Source organism: Zootoca vivipara, chromosome Z1 (assembly GCF_965207765.1).
Source record: "Zootoca vivipara chromosome Z1, rZooViv2.hap1.1, whole genome shotgun sequence".
NCBI lineage: Eukaryota > Metazoa > Chordata > Lepidosauria > Squamata > Lacertidae > Zootoca > Zootoca vivipara.
Window position 1 is genome coordinate 4,663,372 of NC_142583.1, and position 22,918 is coordinate 4,686,289.

Here is a 22,918-nt window from a genome sequence, read left to right on the forward strand (position 1 = left end):
CTCTGGGGTATTAGCCACCCCTCCCAATTTGGTGTTATCTGCAAACTTGCTCTGGATGCCGTCAAGCCCATCATCCAAGTCAATGATAAAGATGTTGAATGAGACTGGGCCCAAGACAGAACCCTGTGGCACCCCACTAGTCACTTCTCTCCAGGATGAAGAGGAGCCATTGATGAGCACCCTTTGGGTACGGACAGCCAGCCAGTTACAAATGGTAGCATTGTCTAGCCCGCATTTTACCAGTTTCTTTACAAGAATATCATGGGGCACCTTGTCAAAGGCCTTGCTGAAATCAAGATAGAAGAGTGAGAAAAATTCTTAGGGACAATTCACACCCTGGCCAGCACCTCTTTAACCCTCTACCCTTGGGCAGGAGCTATTGAAGTATAATCAGTCATAAAGGTAAAGGGACCCCTGACCATTAGGTCCAGTCATGACCGACTCTGGGGTTGTGGCGCTCATCTCGCGCTATTGGCCGAGGGAGCTGGCGTACAGCTTCCAGGTCATGTGGCCAGCATGACTAAGCCGCTTCTGGTGAACCAGAGCAGCTCACGGAAATGCCGTTTACCTTCCTGCCAGAGTGGTACCTATTTATCTACTTGCACTTTGACATGCTTTCGAACTGCTAGGTTGGCAGGAGCTGGGACCAGCAATGGGAGCTCACCCGGGGATCTGAACCGCCGACCTTCTGATCAGCAAGCCCTAGGCTAAAAAACAGTTTCTATCCATGGGCTGTTAGGCTGCTGAACAGAAAATAATATAGTGCAACTGACTTTCAGGGTCGGTGTGTTGTGCGACAAGCACACAGAGTGCAATGGGATTGAGTGTTTGCGGGGAGGAGGCTCGGTGAATTTCATTGTACACAGATTGTACATTGACAATAAAGGTATTATTATTATTATTATTATTATTATTATTGGCTCGCTGAGGTGGTCCAAAGACAAACAGAGCAATATGTTTGGCACCAGCTTGGCTGCAGGAGTTGCTGGAAGGCGCCACCCAACCGTCTTAGGGACTCCACTTTGGATTTGTCTAGGGTTTACTCCTGAGACTTTTCTTCTCCCAAAGATATCCCGCAAGGCAGCAGAGGTTTAGGATCAGAGTTTTGCTTCTCCTAGATGGGCTACGTTCCCAGGTTGAGCCCCATCTGTCCTTACTTCCCTTGACAGCACATACAGAAACTGCCTTCTTGACCGTTGACCCACTATGGGTCTCTTCTGCTCAATCCACCAGAGCCAGTCTTCACATGCAGGGCAGGTCCCTAACTCACCAAGGATTTAAGATCCATTGGCTACCCTCACTTGGTTTAGCCTCCCAGTCAGCCATTCTCAGGGTGTGGCACCACTCTATTCTGCCTTGGTCAGACCACACCTGGAGTACTGTGTGCTGTTCTGGGCACCACAATTTAAGAAGGATTTCGACAAAGCTAGAACGTGTGCAGAGGAGGGTGACCAAGACAATCAAGGGTCTGGAAACCAAGACTGATGAGGAATGGTTGAGAGAGTTGGGTATGTCCCATGGAAAATGAAGCAAGCTTGTTTTCTCCTGCTCTGGAGGATAGGACTTGAACCAATAGCTTCAAATTACGAGAAAGGAGATTCCGGCTAAACATCAGGAAGAACTTTCTTACAGTAAGAGCTTTTCGACAGTGGAATGGACTTCTTCAGAATGTGGTGGACTCTCTTTCCTTGGAGATTTATAAGCAGAGGATGGATGGTCATCTATTATAGTTGAGATTCCTGCATTGCAGGGCATTAGACTAGTTGCCCCTCGAGTCCCTTCCAACTCTACAATTCTATGATCCTATAATTCGCCTGATCCTAAACTAAACCAATAGCAATGTTGTTCTCAATGGTTGCCTAGCAAAGGGAAATTTTTACTTTCAAAATTAATTACCTGGCAACTTCCAATTATGTCAAAGTTTAACAAGTTAATTTTCAGAGTAGTGTGATGCAACTCAACTCAACTCAACATCTCAAATTAATCTCTAGCTTTTCAACATTTATACACATTTATGCAACTATATGGGACGTGGGTGGCGCTGTGGTCTAAACCACAGAGCCTAGGGCTTGCTGATCGGAAGGTCAGCAGTTCAAATCCCTGCGGGGTGAGTTCCCGTTGCTTGGTCCCTGCTCCTGCCCACCTAGCAGTTCAAAAGCATGTCAAAGTGCAAGAAGATAAATAGGTACTGCTGTGGCGGGAAGGTAAACGGTGTTTCCGTGTGCTGCTCTGGTTTCGCCAGAAGCGGCTTAGTCATGCTGGCCACATGACCTGGAAAAACTGCCTGCGGACAAACGCCGGCTCCCTTGGCCAGTAAAGCGAGATGAGCGCCATAACCCCAGAGTCGTTTGCGACTGGATTTAACTGTCAGGGGTTCCTTTACCTTTACCTATGCAACTATATATATACCATTTATTTAGACCAGGCACGTCCAACAAGTAGATCGTGATCTACCGGTACATCACTGGACGTCTGTGGTAGATCACTGGTAGATCACTGGCTTCGCCCAAAGAAGCTCAACAACTTTGGCTCCCCTAAAAAGGCTCAACATTTTAGCCCTTCACCCCCCCCCCCCAAACAGGGCTTTCTTCCCGCCTCAGTAAAGCTCAACAACTCTGACCTGAACCCCTAAAAATGGGCCTTCCTCCTTCCTAAAAAATCTCAACAACTTTGACCTGAACCCCTAAAAACAGGGCTTTCCTCCTCCCTAAACAACTTTGACCTGAACACCCCAAAAGGGGGTAGATCACTGCCAGTTTTTAACTCTGTGAGTAGATCGCAGTCTCTTCGGAGTTGGCCATCCCTGATTTAGACAATCCAAGGAAAAATGACCATGTAATTGTATTTTGATGCTTAATGATGACAAACATTTTATGCATCCAGAACCTCTTATTCCAATCAAAGCGAAATATATTATACAAGCTAAATTCCCTTGTTACATGGAGTGCTATTTTTCTAGAAAAAGAGGTGCCAGAACTCACCATAAATGCATCCCTTGTTCTCTTATAATGGCGATGGCACCCACCTGATAGGTGCTGGAACTGAGTTCCGGCTGAAAAAAAGTGCTAGTTGTGCTATACACCCAAAACTAACCTGGCAGGACTGGACGTAGACCAAAAGGGCCTTTCATTGGAGAGATGCCATGAACAATGCAATCAAAGAGAAAGCTGATCTTTTCTCCTTCTGTGCAAGATAGAAAAAACACACCAGCCCCTGAAAGAAAGCAAAACATTTAGGACAAATTTAAATCTGAATGCGAGACACATTGGCATATTTATGCAAGATCAAAAGAACCTAAGGAGCAATTTATATGCTATGCTGGCTCTAGCATTGCTTCCAGAAAGGCCTTATCCTTAAGGGGTCACATTTCAAAGGTTCTTAACCTGTGTACCATCCTGTGTTTCTGTACTAGACCACAGAGTACTATAATAATGTGAACTTGTGGTTGCTATTTTGGTCAAATTCCTGAACCAGAGAGGAAGAGGTGCTTTCTTGTGCTACATTGTGAACTTTTATTTGTGAAGGGCAACACATTATTGGGCTCTTGTCTTAATAATTAAATATAGCAAAAACCACATAGTTGCAGAAGGCTTTTTTTACGGTGGTTTGGAGACAATGAAACAAGAACCTGATATTCTATCAAACATTTTGAATATATTATTACAGTCTAGAATGAATAGTGACCAAATGCTTTCAAGATGAAATTGCCTTTCCTTTTTAAATATTATTTTACTACTTATTTTTTCCTACTGGTAGAAATAAGCCAAAAAGTCTTTTTTATTATTTCATTGACAAAAATTATTCTTAATTTTTCAGTCTGTTTAAAGTATCCCCCCTGAAACATTATATTTGTCCAAGTTCTAGACATGGGAATAAAGTGAGTGAAATCTGGATATTAAGGCTCCAGGAAACCACACAATCCCTAAAATAGTCCACAGGGGTAGCTCCCAAATCCTGCAATAAGCTGACATGGACTGGTTCACAGCTGTTTTACACAGGGTATTTTTATTAGGAAACATTTTAATGACAGGGAGGCAAAATTCTTTTGCAGGGGAGCTGTTTCCTGCCCCCCCCAACACCTGTTCTGAGGTGAATTTTGGAAAATTCAAACTCATAAAAATAGCTGTCTCCTTTGCTACTCACTAGGGGGAGCCATTATAGTGGACAGCAGTTAAATATCCATTAAAAAACATTTTTACAGAGTGAGCAGATTGTTCTTCCAACAGCTCAATTAAAAATAATAATCTTTTTTTTTACTTGGAAATCCCTTTGGAGAAAAACATTTCTTTCTTTTAAAAAATTACCTTGCAAAACCCCAAAATAAGCTTTATTTAAAAACAGACTCGAGAGTTTAAAAGGTGCCCTGTGGTTTGTTGGTTGGTTGGTTGGTTTGTGGAGAGGGAGCAGGACTTAACAGCGCAACCTTATAAATACCAAATCAGAGGTAAGACCCATTGAGAGCAATGAACTATTTCCCAATGTGAATGTGCTAATAAAATCAGCAAAATCAATCACTGAATAAATGTTAAACAACGCTGGAAAGGCAGTTGAAATTAAATGGGTAAATTTCACAATTTTGAGTCAAATCATTGTTTCTCTACAAGGAATATGGTCTAGAGGAAGACTTTCAGAAGGTGTATAAAGGAGATTATCCAAGCTTATTCTGACAATTTTTGAGAATGCACAGTTCCCTTGCTCCCAAAGGGACTACAAAATTCTCTGGTGCATAAACATTCAGTTGGGGGGGGGGGGACTTTTGCATAGGTCTGTTTGAACTGTGATTAACATAAAAAATGGGAAAACAGCAGAACACTATTTTGATTGTGAGAGAGAGAGAGAGGGAGAGGGAGAGAGAGATTTGCTTAGCTGTATTGAAAGGTTCATCCATATCAAATATTCATATTTCAACACAAAAATCAAACCTCACAAAAATTCAGTTCACCTCTAATTTGTTGATGTCTATAATGCCCTATGAATGCCCTATATTACTTGGCAGAATAATGCTTTTCCATTTCTTGGTCAGACATTATTATTGCTGCCATTAATAGATTTATTCCTTGGCCCCTGCCTGGAAAAGAAAACACGTATGCAAAACACATTCCTATCTATCCTCCCTCAGCTCATGTCCAATTTGGACAGTGTGTTGTATTTGCTTAATGACAACTGAGGACATTCTCCTATCGCTGGGTCAACATTAAAAATCTTTTAGGGCTAGCTATGCAAGACAAAATAATCCTGAAGGCCTTTCTGGTCTGCAAAAATTATTGACACAACCAAGTGCTGATTAAAATAGGAGATGGGGGTGAAATGTAAAGCTGAGAAGAGTCAATATGTGATGCATTTTGGGGTTAACTACACATGATGTTGGCACAACCTGCATGTTAGAAGGCATATAATGCTGAACAAAACAGGATGGGAGGGTTTAAAGCTGAGAAAGGCTGAGGAAGAGTAGGTCCAAAATGCTTTTCCTCCTCACACTTCCCCACCAAAACTACTTCCCCCAATTTGCAAGTGGGAAACTGAGAACCGAGAGCAGAACATACCCCTGCAGCAGATACTACCCCAATTCCTCAGTCCCACATCCTCAGAGCACTCAGATACCCCGTTTAATATCCCAAGGACCCAAGTCCTTGCCGCTAGAAGGGATGCTTAAGGAATTTGTTGATTCTGTATTCCAAAGTGGACTTGCCCGATCCACACTTGATGGACTTATGTGTGGATCGGAGAGTAGCCCCCCTTCAGAATCTAGACTCCATCCAAGGACAGGGTTTTAAATTGGGGCTTATCTTATACACAGGTAGTGCTGAGGAATGTTTTCTTAATTTGGAGTTCCCAAAAATAGGAGGCGTCTTATACATGAGGGCGTCTTATAGACAGGGAAATACGGTAAATGACTTCTGTAAAGCAGCTGTGCATTCAGAGGGGTCGGGGGACCATGGTTTCCTATAATACACCATGGTTTGTTTCAACAGGTGTGAGCCACCCGGCTTGTTCAACAAACCAGGCTAAAAATAAACAATGGCTTAGCATTATGTCTGAATACAACCAGAATATAACAATAAAATTAATAATGCTAACACTTAGCAGACATCAGAACTTTTTAAAATCCTCATTTTATTTTAGGACCATTTTACCACTTTATTTGCAGCCCTTATATTTTTTTAATATACAGATCCCTAACTGATGTGATGCTATCATCCTACAATTTTCTATATTTAAAAAGCTAATCAAAATTTAAGTGCAGAACACTCACAGAAACCACACCGAGTTCCGCCTTCAAAGACAAATCCATTAGGAACAGCTCCGTAGCGTCGCAGATCTGAGAGTTTCCATTGTCCCATGATAGAGGGTGGGTTATCTTTTGCTAGTACTAGAATATCATTGCAAAAGTGGAGAGTTGCTGGACCACTCTCCAGTTTAGTTCCAGGTGCTACCACAACATGAAATCTGTGAACTATCAGAGGGAGGGGGAAATGGGATTAATTTAATCATTATGCCCAAAAAATTAAACAGTCAAATGTGCACATTACCTCTAACATAAAAATGTTCATGCTAATCCACATTCATATAATGACATTTAGCAAAGGCTACAGGACATAAAATAAAACTTGGTGGTGCTAACTTTTTCCCCTGTAATTTAATTACAATTTTATTTTAATTCTATTTTTAAATATATAACAGCAAAGGGCTGAATATTTTAAGAACAACCCATTTACTCTGATGGCCCATAGGGAAAACAAAGAACTTCAAACTACTGAAACAATCGTTTTCATATTTTGCTGAAAAAGTCATTAATTTAATGGCAACAAAGAGAAGGCTGCATTTTAACAAGATGTGAAGAGGGGGAGAAGAAGAAGAGGAGGAGTTTGGATTTGATATCCCGCTTTATTACTACCCGAAAGAGTCTCCAAGCGGCTAACATTCTCCTTTCCCTTCCTCTCCCACAACAAACACTCTGTGAGGTGAGTGGGGCTGAGAGACTTCAGAGAAGTGTGACTGGCCCAAGGTCACCCAGCAGCTGCATGTGGAGGAGCGGAGACGCGAACCCGGTTCACCAGATTAGGAGTCCACTGCTTTTAACCACTACACCACACTGGCTCTCACTTATACTTGAGTTGCAACTATTCAGAAAATCTGCTCTCCATCAAGTGAAGTCTGATGGGAGAACTAGTTATCATCTCAGTGGTACAGGGGCACTTGCAGGGGAGAAATAAACCAGCAAGAGAGAGAGAAGCAACACTCCTCCTGCAGCTTTCCCCTTACCTAAGCCTACTTCCAGTCTTTGAGTCACAGATGGTTGAAATGACCTAGGGGGCATCTGCATGGGAGAAGTAGGGAGTGGGAATTAAGCATCAGTGGGTGGAGATATTGGTTAAGAACCCCCCTTTTTACTTATAACATGCAGCTTTCTAGTGTGCCAGCTTCAACCTCCTGCATACCAGCACTCGTATTCAGGTCGATTCACAATGGAGCTTAAAATGCTGAGACCATCAAGCTTCATGATGTGGAGAGAGATTTGCCAATTGTGTTATTGAGCTAGATCTGATCCTATAGTTTGCATTGCCTGCATTGTATAATTGTGAGTGTATGGCTTAGCCCCCCCATATCCCTGGGATGACTTGCTTAAAATGCTTTTTTTTCTTTGCCTCTCTCTGTGTGCCAAAGGGTAATGTAAACAAAACAGGATGCCCAGCTAAGCTATCAAGGCCGGATAACTGTCTTGTCTGATGCTAGCAGTCTGACGCAAAGAGCAGCAAGATAGTCAAGGCTGCCTGAGTCAGCATGTGTTTATGCATAAGACCGGACACAGGAAGATCCTTATATGTACTTGTGACCCCCTTGTGTGCGTGACCCCCTTGCATGAGCACATTTACAGAGGGGGGAAGGAGACCAAAGAAGCTTGGCAATTTGTGTTTCTTTACTACTCTTGTCATCAGGAGTCTCTCTAATTAGAGATTAAAACTCTTTCTCTGAAACTCAACCCCGGTGTCTTATTGATTGTCTCTGTCCTTGCCTGGGCGCAACTTAAAGGACCCTTAATAGCTGATAAGGCTACAATGAGACTGACTTTTTTTACATGACAGCTATGGATGAAGTGGTCACAACAGCAGACCCTAAGACAGGATTGGGGAAACTCTGGTCCTCCATTTCTCCAGATGTTGTTGCACTCCAACTCCCATCAGCCCCAACCAATGATGTGATTTCTAGTCCAATAACATCTGGAGAGCCACAAGTTCCCCATCTCTGTCCTGAGAGATGCTATAAAAAGCAAAAGAAAAGAGGGACAAGTAGCCAAACTAATTGTAGAAGGCAACCAAGGGGCAGGGAACCATCATATGTTAACCGTATCATTGTAAAAAGAAAAAGAAATAAAATAGGATAGGGGGAAGCATGATTCAACCAAAAGCAAGAATTCTGTAATCTCTGAAGCATAATACTCACAATACTTCTGGACCAATGTGAGATGGCTCAGAGCTATGAGATAACTCCATGTTATTCACCTTCACAAAGGCAGAGGTGCATGAATGAATTTGCTGATATGTATAAATGGCCACTAATGCTAGGTCAGGCTTCCTCAACCTCGGCCCTCCAGAGGTTTTTGGCCTACAATTCCCATGATCCCTAGCTAGCAGGACCAGTAGTCAGGGATGATGGGAATTGTAGTCTCAAAACATCTGGAGGGCCGAGGATGAGGAAGCCTGTGCTAGGTTTACAAAGCCCATGGCTAGGAGCAAACAGTTGTTTAGGTTTGCACAAAGGCTAGTAAAATTGTTAACGATTTTTCTTTGCTCTCTGATCTCAAAGCTATATCACAAAGTACTTCAGGAATTCCCTTATGCACCAAAAGCACATTCCTGTGCACAATATTTTTGCTTTAATGAAATGAACCATGTGTTTAAAAGAAGGAAACATTACCTTCACCTAAACTGTAGCGAATGCGCAGATCCCAGGCATGCATGGTTTCCTTGTTTTCAAAGCCCAGCATAACAACTTGACTCAAACAGATGATGGCAAGCGTGTGATTCAGACCCTCATAACAAAGCCCAGGATCAAGGCCACAGATGTCTTCCAAAGTCACGCTGTTCCTCTCCTTCAGCCCCTTCAGTCGTTCAGATCTTTCCTTGTATACAAGCATAAGCAAGCAATCTGAAAGATGGAAGCCTGTGATCAAATACAAAGTATGGATGCATTGCAACATTTATTCTCATGCTGATCAGAATTTATCCTTAGTATTAACCAGGACTCATTTCCTGAAACATTTCCTGATCAGATAATATATCTTATCTTTTTATCTTTTTATCTTATCAGATAAAAAAGGAATAATTACAGATACTGCAGTGTGCAAACATTGCCATGTTCTGCAAAGCCATCTCACCTTGTGGAAAAAATAATCCCACTCCACAAGATTATCAATATGAATTTATGGGTTAAAACAAAATCTATGTAGTTATCCTAATGCTATCTTTTGTTACCTTTTCAGAAAATAAATATATATTCTCTATATCTCTTCCCAGTTCTGTCACTGTGGCTGTTCTGGAGAAAGCAGGAAAGAAATCACCTCATCTCACATGCTACTACCAAAGCACTAGAATGAGAATAATTATTTATTTCCATATTTTAAATGCACAGACTTCTTTTTTTGAAGAAATGGGACTCAAAATTTCCAAATATTCTTATCATGGTTTACAGGCAATATAATAAAATAAGCAATTTAGCATTTAAACAATTAAATGCTCCAAGTCTTGAGATGTTGTCACTTAGACTTGTGGTTGGTAGTCTCTCTGAGTCTTTAGTGTTGACTGAAGACCTGAGAGGTCTGGCACTGTGTAGCCTTTTCTTCTTCTTAGGCAAGGCTTTCTTCATGAGGACCTTCTCTAAGGAGCCACCGAAGAGCTTCACTCCTGAGAAAAAAGGGCCTACCAATGGGAAGATGGGATCCACATCTGAGTGATGGAGCTGCTAAAGGACCATTGGCTGCCATAGATCTTGCTGTGAGATTTGTGGTATCAAGTAACAAACATGGGAGAAGCTCCTGTTTCTGCCATAGCAAATGCTGAGTTACAGCACAATCCTTATTCATGTCTACTCAGAAGTAAGTCTTATTGAATTCATTAGGACTTCTTTTCAGGTAAGTGGGACTAAAGTTGCTTAAAGCCTCAAAACTCTTATTTAATACCAAGTCAGTGCATTTTCATATGTGAATCCTCTGAGGTTTCCCCTATAAGGGGAACCCTTTGAGGCCTCCACCACTGCATTGTACCAAAGGGTACTGCATCCTACCCATGCCACTGAGAATAGGGGAAAGTGTGTAGTTTGTCACTGAATGGCTTGCCTGCTCCTGAAGTCAATGGTGAAGTCAAATGGAAGAAAGCCCAAGGGCAAGGGACTGCAATTTCACAGGCGTCTATTGCCTACTATGCTTGCCCAGCCCTGAGAAGGCAGCAAAGGCAGGAGAGAAAAATGGGAGTAAAAACAGAAAGGCTATGAGGAATTGTACCTTCTGTTGATGGAATCATAGAATTGTAAAGTACCCCCAAGGGTCATCTAGTCCAACCCCCTGCAAATAATCCTGAGAGATCCAACCTCTGTTCAAAAACCTCCAATGAAGGATACTCCACCACGTTCTGAGATAGTCTATCAGAAACTTCTTCCTGATGTTTAGTTGGAATCTCCTTTCTTGTAATTTGGATTCTTTGGATTAGGTCCTACTCTCTGGAGCAGGTGCAAACAAGCTCGCTCCGTCTTCCATGTGATTGACAGTCCTTCAGATATTTGAAATAGGCTATCATATCTCCTCTCATTTTCCTGTTTCCCAGGCTAAGCATACCCAACTCCTTGAACCATTCATCATAAGGCTTGGTTTACAGACGCTTGATCATCTTGGTCACCCTCCACTGCACGTGTTCCAGCTTGTCAATATCCATCTCAAACTGTGGTGCCCCCCTCTGCCCAGTTGTTCCTCTCTGCCCAGTCCACTTGAACTTGAGGGGATGGTGTAACAGGATAGAGAAAAGGGCAAGTGTATTTCAAGTTCATCATGCTGCCTCCACGTCTCTGCTGCCCTAGACCAGCAGAAAAGGCCAAAGAAAATGCCTTCCTGCAATCATGTAGTTTAGGAGAGAAGCAGGCAGCTCAAGCATACCCTCTCTGTTGTTGTCTGCCAAGTGCTCCCCAAAGGAAAGCAAGCCCCAACTGATTCCTTTGAAGAAATGGCAGGGGGGGGGGAGGACAAGAATTGCCACAAAACGATGTAGCATCTGGCTAATCTAGACTCTGCTTCTTCTTCCTCCCCATCATAAGCCAAGTGAGTAAGAGACAGAAACGGAGGGCAGAAAAGACTCAGCCCCCATAGAGCTCACCTATTTTCACCTGCATCACCTGTTCATTCTGATGCAACAAGGGTGGGAGGGTAACCCTGAAATGTCTAGAGCAGACATCCTCAAACTGCGGCCCTCCAGATGTTTTGGCCTACAACTCCCACGATCCCTAGCTAACAGGACCAGTGGTCGGGGAAGATGGGAATTGTAGTCCAAAAATCTGGAGGGCCAAAGTTTGGGGGTGCCTGGTCTAGAGCATGTCTACTGTACTAGAACTGGGTAACCATAAAGATCAATTACAGGTCATTTTTTGGGGTGTGCTTTCCTCCACTTTCACTTTTTATTTTTAATATTGGGAGCCTATTGGCACACACTTTTTATGCGACATAAAACTCTTGATGCATTTTTTAAAAATGTTACAAAAATGTGTCTCATATATATATACTGTATATATATATATATATATAACCTCTAATCAAAGAGCAGATAAAAGCTATGTGATGTAAAATTCCACTTATGGTACCTATTGTTCCAAAAATGCAAATTATTCTGAGCGGTCTCCAAACATGTTTTACGTAAGAAAGCTTGTTTAATTTTTTGTTAGCCATTCAACGTGAGTAAGATTAATTTATGGCAATAAACAAAATATTTCTCAAGAATTAGATCATGCACTTTTCTTGAAACTGTACTTTTTACATATCCATGCAAGAGTACCGTGTTTCTCATATTATAAGACACGTCTTATATTTATTTTTTCCTCAAAAAAACACACTATGGCTTATTTTCAAGGGATGTCTTATTTTTTTCCTCCTCCTCCTGCCGCGGCCAGCATTGCTACTGCGCCTATCACTATGTCTTATTTTTGGGGTATGGCTTATATTCCTTGAATGCTTAAAAATCCTGCTATGGCTTATTTTATGGGGATGCCTTAAAATATGAGAAACAGGGTACCAACAGGGGGAGGCAAGTGTATTTCAGTATTTATTACAACATGAATTTCAGTCCAATATAAGTTAACTTTAATATATATAATGCTTCGGAAAACCCAATATATTACCGTACATACATTAAAAAGAAGGCGCTGCCTATCCATTCATTATCACAGCCATTTCTTATCAGAAGAATGGTATGGGAATAGAGAAGGAAGAGGCAATAGTTAATTGAAAGGTGTGGGTCTTTTGAAACACAGCTAGCTTATACTGTGGACGGTTTCATCAGAAAACACTAGGAGCGGGATAATCTTATATTACGCTGTGTTTATTTATTTATATTATGCCCAGCAGCAGCTAGTGTTTAATATACACCAGCAGACTGAGAGGACCCGGCCCATAGCATGCCCTTCCCAATATAGAAATGGTTTGCAACGGAATCCAAGATTTGGTTTTATAGAGGAGGTCAGGAGGATCAACTAATCCGCGCAGGCTTCCAGGCCCCACCGTGTCCGTCCGCTGCCTTCCATATCCTCTTTCTATAATTAGCGCGCCCTCCGGCCACCAGGAGAGGAAGGGAAAAGGAAGAGCCGCGAGACGGACAAGGGCAGCGTTCTCGCCGGCGGGCCGGAGGGGGGCGAGAGGCGCTTGGGAGAGAGCGCTCGACTCCTTCCCTTCTCCAGCCGCGCCGCCTGTCTCGCTGCCCTCCCTCTCCAAAGGCGCACGGAGTCCCCTCGCTCTCCTGGCAAGCCGGCGGAACCCTCTTGCGTATCTCATTGTAAAAAGCAAAGAGGAAAGGGCGAAAAGCCCATTTGCCCCCCCCCTCCGCTCCCGGACTCACCCGCCACCGGCGAAGGTTTGCGCAGCACCGCCCATCGGTTCTTCCACTGTGGAGACAGAAAGAGAGACAAGCCGTTGGATAAGGCGGGGAGCGGCGCGCCTTCCCTTGCCCCTCTCCCGCGCCGAGCCGAGCCCCTCCGGCAGCTACCCCGACACCCCACCCCGACACCCCCAGTCCCCAGGGCAGAAAACGTAGGCCGAAGCGGGCCGGGGGAGCTTCGCGCCGGGGACCTTTTTGCCGTCTCTCCACTTGAGCGGGCCCTCCACCACCACCGCGGAATCCGTCATCTTCAGTCATGATTTCCGACAGCTGCTGCTGCTGGCTGGGCTGAGCTGCTGCGGGGGTCACTTTCAAAATAGCTTTATTGGGTCACTGCTGCGAGTGGGAGCAGGCGGGGCGGAGGCGAGCGAGCCGGCGGAAGAAAGGGGAGCGCGCCGGAGGGACGCGGCCGGCGAGCCGGACGTGGCTGCAGGGCTGGTGGCTTTGGGGCACCTCCTGGGGCGAACCCCAAACTGGCGCCACCACCTCCTCGCCGCCAGCGAAGAAGGGATCAGTGAAGATCTACATCAGGAATAGGAGGGGGAGGGGGAAAGAAAGATCGACATCGCGATCGACTGCCCCTGGCAAACCTGCCGCCCAAAGGGCTCGCCTCCCGTGGCCTCCTGACTGACTGCCCCTTGGCGTCTGGCCCTTGCAAGGAGCACCCTGCTTGCTGCCTCGCCTTCTCTCCGCCTTTAACTCATTCTTCATAAAGGATCAAAAGTTAGAGGCCAGCAGCAGTGAAGCAATCAGGTGTACAATACCAAAAACAAGTAGAAGCCCCAAAGGATTTCTCCAAATTGAATGGGCAGTAAAATGGCAAACACAGTTCAATGTAAGCAAGTATAAAGTGATGCACTGAGGGGGAACTCCCCCCCCCCAAAACCCCTAAATGCACAGATATGTGCTGAACAGAACTGATAGTGACTGTCTATGAATGAATCTAGTTACAGGTGGGTAGCTGTGTTGGTCTGGCATAGTCGAAACAAAATAATATTTTTTTCTTCCAGCAGCACCTTAGAGACCAAGTAAGTTTGTCATTGGTATGAGCTTTCATGTGCATGCACACTTCTTAGTTGGTCTCTAAGGTGCTACTGGAAGAAGAATTTTTTTATTTTATTTTGTTTTGACCATGAATGAGATATTGAGATTGTAGTGAGTAGCTTTAAGAGAAGGAAGACTTTGATCCTAAACCCCTGATGCCTTGCAGCTATACTTCTTGGTGGAAAGGGCTTTGGGAGTAAACCCTGAGGAAAAAATCCATACCCACTGACTTGTGGGGCAACTTCAGGAGAAGAAAAGGATAGGGAGTAAACCCTACACAAATCCAGAGTGCAGTCCCTAAGGCAAGTTGGGTGGCACCTTGTACACCTCCTTCTGGCAACTCCTTCAGCCAAACTGGTGCCAAACGAATTGGTCTTGCTTTCCTTTGGACCACATCATCAGCGAGGTGAAGAGGGGGGTCTTGTTGCCTGGGAAGCCCAGGACCTCCAGTCACACTGCCCAGGCTTGTACTCCAAAGAGTTGATAGCTTGATGAAGATGTGGGCCCAGATGTGAAAAAGGCAAATTCCATGCTAGGGATCTTTAGGAATGGGATTGAAAACAAAAATGACTCTATGGTGTAACCACACTTGGAATACTTGTTGCTTTATACCTCAAAAATACTATTGTAGAGTGGAGAAAACTCCCAAGAATGATCAAGCGGATGGTGCAACTGCCCTTTGAGGAAAGGTTGCAACATCTGTAGCTTTTTAATTTAGACGAAAGGTAAGAAACTTGCACAATACTTTACAGGGGTTGAGTTTCTGAGGCACCATGCACATCAGGACGTGTGTAAGCCCTCCCCGTCCCACTTGCGGTGCATCAGGGGTTGCGTGCCAATCGTGCGCAAGTGGGTAGTTGCCTGTTATGGAGAAAGTGGACAGAGAAATATTCCCTGTTGTATGGTACTAGAACTTGGGGGTCATTCAATTAAGTGGACGGTTGTTAAGGCAGACAAAAGAAAGTGCTTCTTCACATGGCACATAAAACTGGCATTTGCTCTCATGAGACGAAGCAATGGCCACCAACTTGGATGGCTTTAAAAGAGGATCAGACAAATCCAGGGGGGACAAGGCTGTTGGACTACTAGCTACAGTGTGGTTCTACTTTCACTGCCCTTGGTGCCTTTGAATGCCGGTTTCTGGGAGACGCAGGAGACTTATGGGCTTCCCATGGGCCTCTGCCCGGCCACTGCGAGAAGAGGATGATGGAGGAGATTGATTGGGACTGTGGCCTAACCTGCTGACTAGGCACTTATCTTCGGAGTACTGTAGTTTTGTGCATTCTTTCAAAACTAAAACGAGCAACGCAACGACAAAATTAACCCTCGGTTTGATAATAAGTGTGTGCAATGTGGCGATTCCTGTCATTACTGTACTTTCGACGCACGTACTTCAAAAGGGGCTGTTTCCAGAGCTCATTTTATTTAGGAGCGTTGTCGGGGGGTGGGCGGGGCGGATAGGCTTCATGTCCGAGCGAGCCAAGCGCTTTTTTCCGCCTTTTCTCTCAAAACTCGGGGCAACCCTGAACTTCCCGGCCCACCTCGCGAAGGCGGCAAAGACTGAACTTCCCAACAGGCCTCACGCGTCTGGGCCTCCGAGAGGTGGGCGGGCGGGCGGGGAGGGGCATGGTGGGAGTTGTAGTCTCTCGAAAACTGCCTCCTCCCGCCACGCCAGCTCGTCGGGCCAGCCGAGGGCCCCGTGATTGACAGCCCGCCTCGGCCAGTGGCCGACGGGGCTGTAGTCAAGGCGGGCCCGGCGGGCATCACCCTGGCAACAGAGTCGGGGCGAGAGCTCGCTCCTCTGAGGGAGACCTGCTTGGGTGGTCTCCCGGCCCCTCGGCGAGGGGGCAGGGGGCGAGAGAGGTGAGAGAGAAAAAAAGAGAGAGAGACCCATTTGCCTGCCCCCAACAGCTGCGCCCCCTCCCTGGTGCTGGGATTCCTGGGGAGGTGGCGGGTGAAACAATGGGCGGGGTGGGGGGTGGGCGCCGGGCGTGTTGTCGTCGAAGTTAAGGCGCTAGTTCTCTGTGTTGGAGCCGTGGGCTCCTGCCTGCACGGGCTCGGCCGAGAGCAACAAGTTCTGAGTCCGGCGGGCCCTTTCCCCTGTCGGCCCTCTTCGTCGCCGTCGGCGGGGGCTTTGTCTGGGGCTGCGAGGCGCCGCTGGTCCCTGCGACCGGGGGGGGGAGGGGGGCGCCAGGTAGAACCTGCGGGGCGCGCGGATCTCGCCCCCGAGAAGCGAGGCAGCCGCTCCGCCCGCCGCGTCCCAGGCGCGACTTTTGCTGGGCTCTCCGCGCTGCCCGGACGCGGCGCTGGGTTGAGCTTCCGAGGCAGGGAGGGAAGAGTATGGAGCGGCCAGGCGGTTGCCACAATAGAGGCAAGCGTATGCAGCGAAGCCTCCTCGAAGGATCTTGGAATGGGAGCTCCGCTGCTTATGCATGCACAGGGATGAGTAGCGAGGCGGTCCAAGTTTATTCCTGCCTGTTCGTTCAAAACACTTCTTATCCCGCTCTTCAGCCAAAAACAGCTTCCGAAGCAGCAGCTCACAAGTTACCTACCAGTAATGAGTTTGCAGATGATGGCAGGTTATTCAGAGCACAATGAAATCCCAAGAAGAGTTTGAAGAGCTTTGAAAAGATCCCACTCTGAACTGGGTAGAATGGGCAGGTGTGAATAGTATGCCAAGGAGAGCTTGCTGGGAGGACACAGTTCACTTCACCTAAATGGAAAGGGAATACAGTACACTATTGGCTAATGATAGGAGGTACATTTTTAAATGGCAAGACATGCATGCGATGAAGGGTATCAGTCATATGTCTCCTGTAATGAAGTTGGAGGACTCAAAATGCACTGCATATGGGTCTGCCTTTGTAGGCAGTTTTGAAATTTCAACTAAAGCAGGATGCAACTGTCTAGAGACTTGTCAGGTGATCAGAACATGGTACACCAGTATTGCACCAGTTGGTTGCCTATATGCTTCTGGGTGCTGCTACTAACTTCTAAAGTTGTAAATGGTTTGAAGTAAAGTGATTTCAAGGACCACCTGCACCCATGTGAACCTGGTTGGGCCTTGAGATCGGTATTTGCAACCCTGCTCATTGATATACCTGTAAGATCTGTTAAATAGACAGGAAAGCAGGCCCTTCACAATGTGCCCCATCGCAGCTATGGTAAAATAACATTTCTGATATCTCACTTCTGTTCTGGGGGCATTAAAAATATATTCTTAGTGTAAACCAGATAGTTCTCTTAACATTTTATATATGTCTCTTCCTCCATCCTCCCTTTTCCAGTCTGTTGCAGACCTTAGGACTAACTAGCCTGTTGATACAGTACTACATATTGTGGTAATGTTTTGGCTACATAAGTGCAAACACTTAAAAAACTGATATTTCTGTTGGTTGGAGCGTGGTGCTGATAATGCCAATGTTACAGGTTTGATCCCTGGATGGGACAGCTGCATATTCCTGTATTGTAGGGGGTTGGATTAGATGATCCTCAGGGTCCCCTCCAACTCTACAATTCTATGATATCATTAAATAGTATCATTATTTTTAGTTAATTATGGGATCTGATGTTGGATTATAACTGTTGCGTTTTTAATTGTGTTTTAAATAATTAAATTGTTTTTAGGGGTTGCTTGATAGGACTTAGATTTTTCTAACTTCTATTTTAAATTATGGCATTTTATTTGATGTTAAATATTTACATTTTCAGGGACATGGGTGGCGATGTGGGTTAAACCACAGAGCTTAGAGCTTGCCAATCAGAAGGTCGGCGGTTCGAATTCCCGCGACGGGGTGAGCTCCCATTGCTCGGTCCCAGCTCCTGCCAACCTAGCAGTTCGAAAGCACGTAGATAAATAGGTACCGCTCCGGCGGGAAGGTAAACGGCGTTTCCGTGTGCTGCTCTGGTTCGCCAGAAGCGGCTTAGTCATGCTGGCCACATGACCCAGAAGCTGTACGCCGGCTGCCTCGGCCAGTTAAAGCGAGATGAGCACCGCAACCCCAGAGTCGTCCACGACTGGACCTAATGGTCCGGGGTCCCTTTACCTTTACCTATTTACATTTTCATATTAGCCACATTGGGAGGGCTTTCCCCCTAACACAGCTCCATTAATAAAATAAAAGTTGGTGTTAGGCAAGGGATGAAGTACCACAATGTTGGTGTACCCATTTTAAGAATATGGTGTGCAGTTCTCTGGCCACATTTTGAAAAAGGATGTTGTAGATATGGATCAACTTCCACCATTGAGCAATGTGAAGAAGTCACCGTGGGCAGCATACCGGTATTATACAGACAACCCAACATGTTCAATCTTTTCATTTCATACTTAACTAATGTACTCTGGGTGACATACAGCACAGTACAAAACAAACCATAAATTGCAAAATACATTTCTAAACAATACCATTAAAACCATCCAACACCCCCCCCCCCAAAAAAAAACAGAGAATCAAACATTGCATAAAATTACTCTTGGATATTAGAGGGATTAAAAGGGATAGATTAGAAGGCTTGTGATAATAGAAATGACATTGCCTGGCACAAAAATATTATTAAAATAGGATGTAGGTGAGCCTCTCTGGGGAGAGCATTCTACAAGCAAGGAACCAGTTCTGAGAAGGTCCTTTCTCTTTAAGCCACCTGCCTTATATGCAGAGAAGGCCCCCTGCTGATGATAACAGGACCCAGAGAGGTACCCATGGGAAGGGGTGAGCCATTAGATACTGAGATCCCAGGTTGTGAAGAAGCAGGGGGATTGGTCATGTAAGTTGCTAGGGGGAAGAGGTGTGCCAGAAGGGTTAGTTCACCCAGGCAGGAACCAAGTGTCAAAGCTGGTCCTACCTTTAGGTAGTGTAAGGCAGCTGTTTCAGGCAGCAGACTCCTGGCTAGTTCCCCTAAATCTCTGGCTAGAACCTTCAGTTGGGGGACACACACTGAACCCAGGAGACTTCAGGAATTGCTTTCCGGCTCTGGATTTAGTCTGAGACAGAGAAAAGAAGGGGGGGGGACTCCTGACCCATCCCGGGCGTGGTTTCACCAACATCTCTTTAACCCAGTAGTACACATGGAAAGAGTAGAAGTGTCCCTCATAATGTTAGTTTGAATGTAACTAAATCACTCTATGCTTGCTTGACATTAAGTTCCATTCAGCCTAATAGCACTTCCTTCCAAGAATGAAAGATTGCAGCCACTGTTATAGAATAAAATGGGGGACAAGATGGTTAGAATTTTGAGGCTTTGAGCAACGGATCCATGATCACAATAAAAATGTCAGCAAATGGATGAATTAGGAAAAGGTGTGAAATTTGAGTCTGCAGTACAGTATTTCTGGTCCTGTAAGCTCTACTGTGTGCTAACAAGCCAGCACTGTATTAGAAAAATGTGTCTTTTAAAGTTAAGGCTTTCAGTAGTGAGGCTCAATGCAATTTCTTGGAAGGATTATTTTATATTTAATGCTTTACTTTGTATCTGCCTTTACAAAAGTGAATTTCAGAATAGAAGAATCTGGTCTTTTAGGAACTGTCACAATTAACACTGGAACTAGATAAGGAGCAAAATGAACAGAATAACAGAAACCACCAGTTTCGTGGGCTTCTTGCTGAGAGTGAACTTGGCAGATGTTAGGTACTTGGGGAAGTAGTAGATGTGTGACTAATAAATAGTAGAGTTTGTGCTTGTGATGGGTGCTTCTTTTCCTTAGGAAAGTTTGTACCTGGGTCAGCCTCCTTATATTACTGCCTTCTTCTTCTTTGGTGATCACTCGTAGCTAGTGGCTTTGTTGTTTTTCATTTGGTTAATAGCTGTACACAACTCTCCCAGATTTGGAGATATTGCAAGCTCATCTCTAACTTGTTTTAGCGGAATTTGTGAGAGGACAGCAGCTGCGGGAGAGTTGCGGTTAAGGAGATGTTGGTAATGTTCTTTATCTTTTAGAAGTGTGTTACCGTCTGCTGAGCGTAGGGGGCATATTTCATGATTTATTGGCCCATAGATGTTCTTTGTGGCTTTAAAGAAACTCTGTGTATCATGAGTGTCGACTAAGTGCTGGATCTCTTGAGCTTTTTTTAATCCACCAGGTGTTTTTCAGTTCTCTGGTACTACCACATATCTGAACAACAACAACAAAAGTGGGAATAGCAGATATATTTAAACAGTATTTTTCCCCTCTATAGGCTTCACTGGATAAAGACATGAAAATTCCTTGCCTGCATCCCAGGAAACATTAACACTGCATTGCACAGACTTTCTTTTCCGAGAAATACCAGCATGTACAGACCAGGAGAGAAAGTGAAACGCCGGATGCGTATGCATGGTTCCAGCATAAGAAGTGTTGAAGTTGCTAGAGGAAGAGCCGGATATGGATTTACCCTTTCTGGTCAGGCTCCCTGTGTTCTTAGTTGCGTTTTAAAAGGTAGCCCTGCTGATTATGTGGGACTTAAAGCAGGAGATAAAATATTTGCAATAAATGAAATCAATGTGAAAAAGGCATCCCATGAAGATGTGGTGAAGCTAATAGGCAAATGTTCTGGGGTTTTACACATGGTCATTGCTGAAGGGGTTGGCCACACAGACTCTGGCTCAAGTGATGAAGAAGTTGGGTTTTGTGATGGGAAGGGGTGGCTGAAGCCAAAGCCCGATTCCAAAGGATTGGGTATAAACAGAGCAGAGAAGGTTGTAGAAGAAATGCAGTCTGGTGGAATTTTCAACATGATCTTTGAAAGTCCTAGCATTTCTCCCGGTAATCTGCAGACGTCGATCAGAAAGCAAATGCTGGTCCATGAAACTGCTCCTGTTAAATTAGAAGTAAGACCTGAAAATAACAACCCAGATATTCCCTGTAATGAGGAACTTCCCAAAGCCTTGAATGATGACTCAGTTTTTAGAATTGGAGTGGAAAACCAGGAATATTTTGGATTAGATGCAAGTATTTTAAATGTGGCAATGGTTGTAGGCTACCTAGGATCAATTGAGCTTCCATCTTCAAGTTCAAATCTGGAAAATGATAGTTTGCAGGCTATTCGTGGATGTATGCGACGTCTTCGAGCAGAACAAAAAATCCATTCATTGGTTATAATGAAGATTATGCATGACTCTATTCAACTCTGCAGTAATAAATCTGGTGTGATTGCAGAATATCCTGCAGAGAAGCTGGCATTTAGTGCTGTATGCCCTGATGACAGAAGATTCTTTGGGTTAGTTACCATGCAAACCCTTGATGATGGAAGTTTGGCTCAGGAAGAGGAAGCAGTTTTGAGGACCTCATGCCATGTGTTTATGGTGGATCCAGAGCTTTTTCATCATAAAATTCACCAGGGCATTGCACGACGTTTTGGATTGGAATGCACAGCAGATCCAGACACTAATGGCTGCCTAGAATTTCCAGTGTCATCTCTCCCCGTTCTTCAGTTTGTCTCCGTTTTGTACAGGGATATGGGAGAATTGATCGAGGGAGTTCGGGCAAGGGCCTTTCTTGATGGAGATGCAGATGGTCAGCAGAATAACAGTATGAGCAGTAACAGTGATAGTGGCATTGGAAATTTTAACCAAGAAGAGAAAAGTAATAGAGTTTTGGTAGTTGAACTAGGAGCTAACTCAAGTAAACATGTTCTTAATAGTGCACAAGACAGTGCAGTAGGTAGAAGTCAGGCTATTTCCCACTGGGCATTTGGTCACGAACAAGAAGAAAACTCTGCATTAGAAACAATGTTTCAGAACGATAAATCTCAAAATGTAAGTAAATTCTTAGCTTCTTCAGCTCGCACTGAAGTTCCGCTAGTTCCTCCCCAAAGCTCAGTTACATCATGCAAGAAAAATTCTGCGAACATTTCCAATCAAAGATGGTTGCCGGTTCATGTATTAAAGGATTGGCAACATGGATGTGTAAGTGACCAGGAGTCATACACAGATTCTACAGATGGTTGGTCAAGTGTCAACTGTGGTACTCTTCCTCCTCCCATGAGTAAGATTCCTGCTGACAGATACAGAGTCAATGGCGGCTTTGTGCAGCCTCATCTAATGCCTCAAAATAATGAATTGACTAAAAAAGGGTTTCATATACAAAACACATTTGACTCTCAACATAATGTCAGAAAGGCCAAAGAAGATAAAAAGGTAAGAATGTTCATGTAACACTCTTTGAAATTGCCCATTAATTGGAAAGCAGTGCTCTTAGAGAATGTGGGGGGATATAATAAAGGAGCTGCTGTCTTCTGTTCTTTCCCCTCTGTCTGTAATTATTATCAGTACCATGCAAAAGAAATTGTACTTACAGATAATAGGAATGTTGAATAATAATATTGCACTGCATCTGTAGGGTGGAGGATTGGAATGTGATTTATGAGCAGCAAAGAATTTTTAGGCAGAACCTAATGTCACCCATGGAAAATTAGACATCATAAGTCTGCTCTTTAATTTCTTTGCAGTTCTGTATTTGCCCGCACTATATCAAATCGTCAAAGTTTGGGGGTTTATATGTGTAATTAAACCATGTAACATGCAAACCTCTTGTGAGATGAAACTAGAAAACCTCTGTAAAATATGCTTGCAAAAGAAACTTGGGCTGGTACAGCCACAATGGAGCTGATCTTTTAATAACAATTACATCGACTCCAGGTGTTGCACACAGATGCAGAATGACAAGACTGCACAAAATACATTGAAAGGATGTGTGGGCAACAACTTTATTTAGACCATTAAAGAATGTGCAGCAGGGTGAACTTGGAAGTTTTCAATACGGACCTAAAAAT

At 44.4% G+C, this 22,918-nt stretch overlaps 2 protein-coding genes across 10 annotated transcripts in view; one reads left to right on the plus strand and one right to left on the minus strand.

The window, feature by feature from the left end:
• DOK7 (docking protein 7) overlaps positions 1-13,774 on the minus strand; it is a 29,031-nt gene extending 15,257 nt beyond the window's left edge. For 2 of the 3 annotated variants that reach the window (XR_015946986.1, XM_035113334.3), the window contains exons 1-5: positions 13,319-13,774; positions 13,089-13,134; positions 8,917-9,147; positions 6,254-6,454; positions 3,094-3,213 (exon numbers count right to left, since the gene is read on the minus strand). Coding sequence is in view for 2 of the 3 variants with exons in the window: in XM_035113334.3 (XP_034969225.3) it covers positions 3,094-3,213; positions 6,254-6,454; positions 8,917-9,147; positions 13,089-13,134; positions 13,319-13,375 (655 nt within the window). In the remaining variant the exon portion in view is untranslated. The remainder of the gene's footprint in view (positions 1-3,093; positions 3,214-6,253; positions 6,455-8,916; positions 9,148-13,088; positions 13,135-13,318) is intronic. The other variant, XM_060279045.2, reaches the window with a different exon arrangement.
• Positions 13,775-15,884: 2,110 nt separating this feature from the next.
• Positions 15,885-22,918, plus strand: part of RGS12 (regulator of G protein signaling 12) — a 90,756-nt gene continuing 83,722 nt past the window's right edge. For 6 of the 7 annotated variants that reach the window (XM_088657684.1, XM_088657690.1, XM_060279047.2 and 3 more), the window contains exons 1-2: positions 15,885-16,034; positions 20,345-22,283. In XM_088657684.1, coding sequence (XP_088513810.1) covers positions 20,439-22,283 — 1,845 coding nt within the window. In that variant the 5' untranslated portion in view covers positions 15,885-16,034; positions 20,345-20,438. The remainder of the gene's footprint in view (positions 16,035-20,344; positions 22,284-22,918) is intronic. The other variant, XM_088657709.1, reaches the window with a different exon arrangement.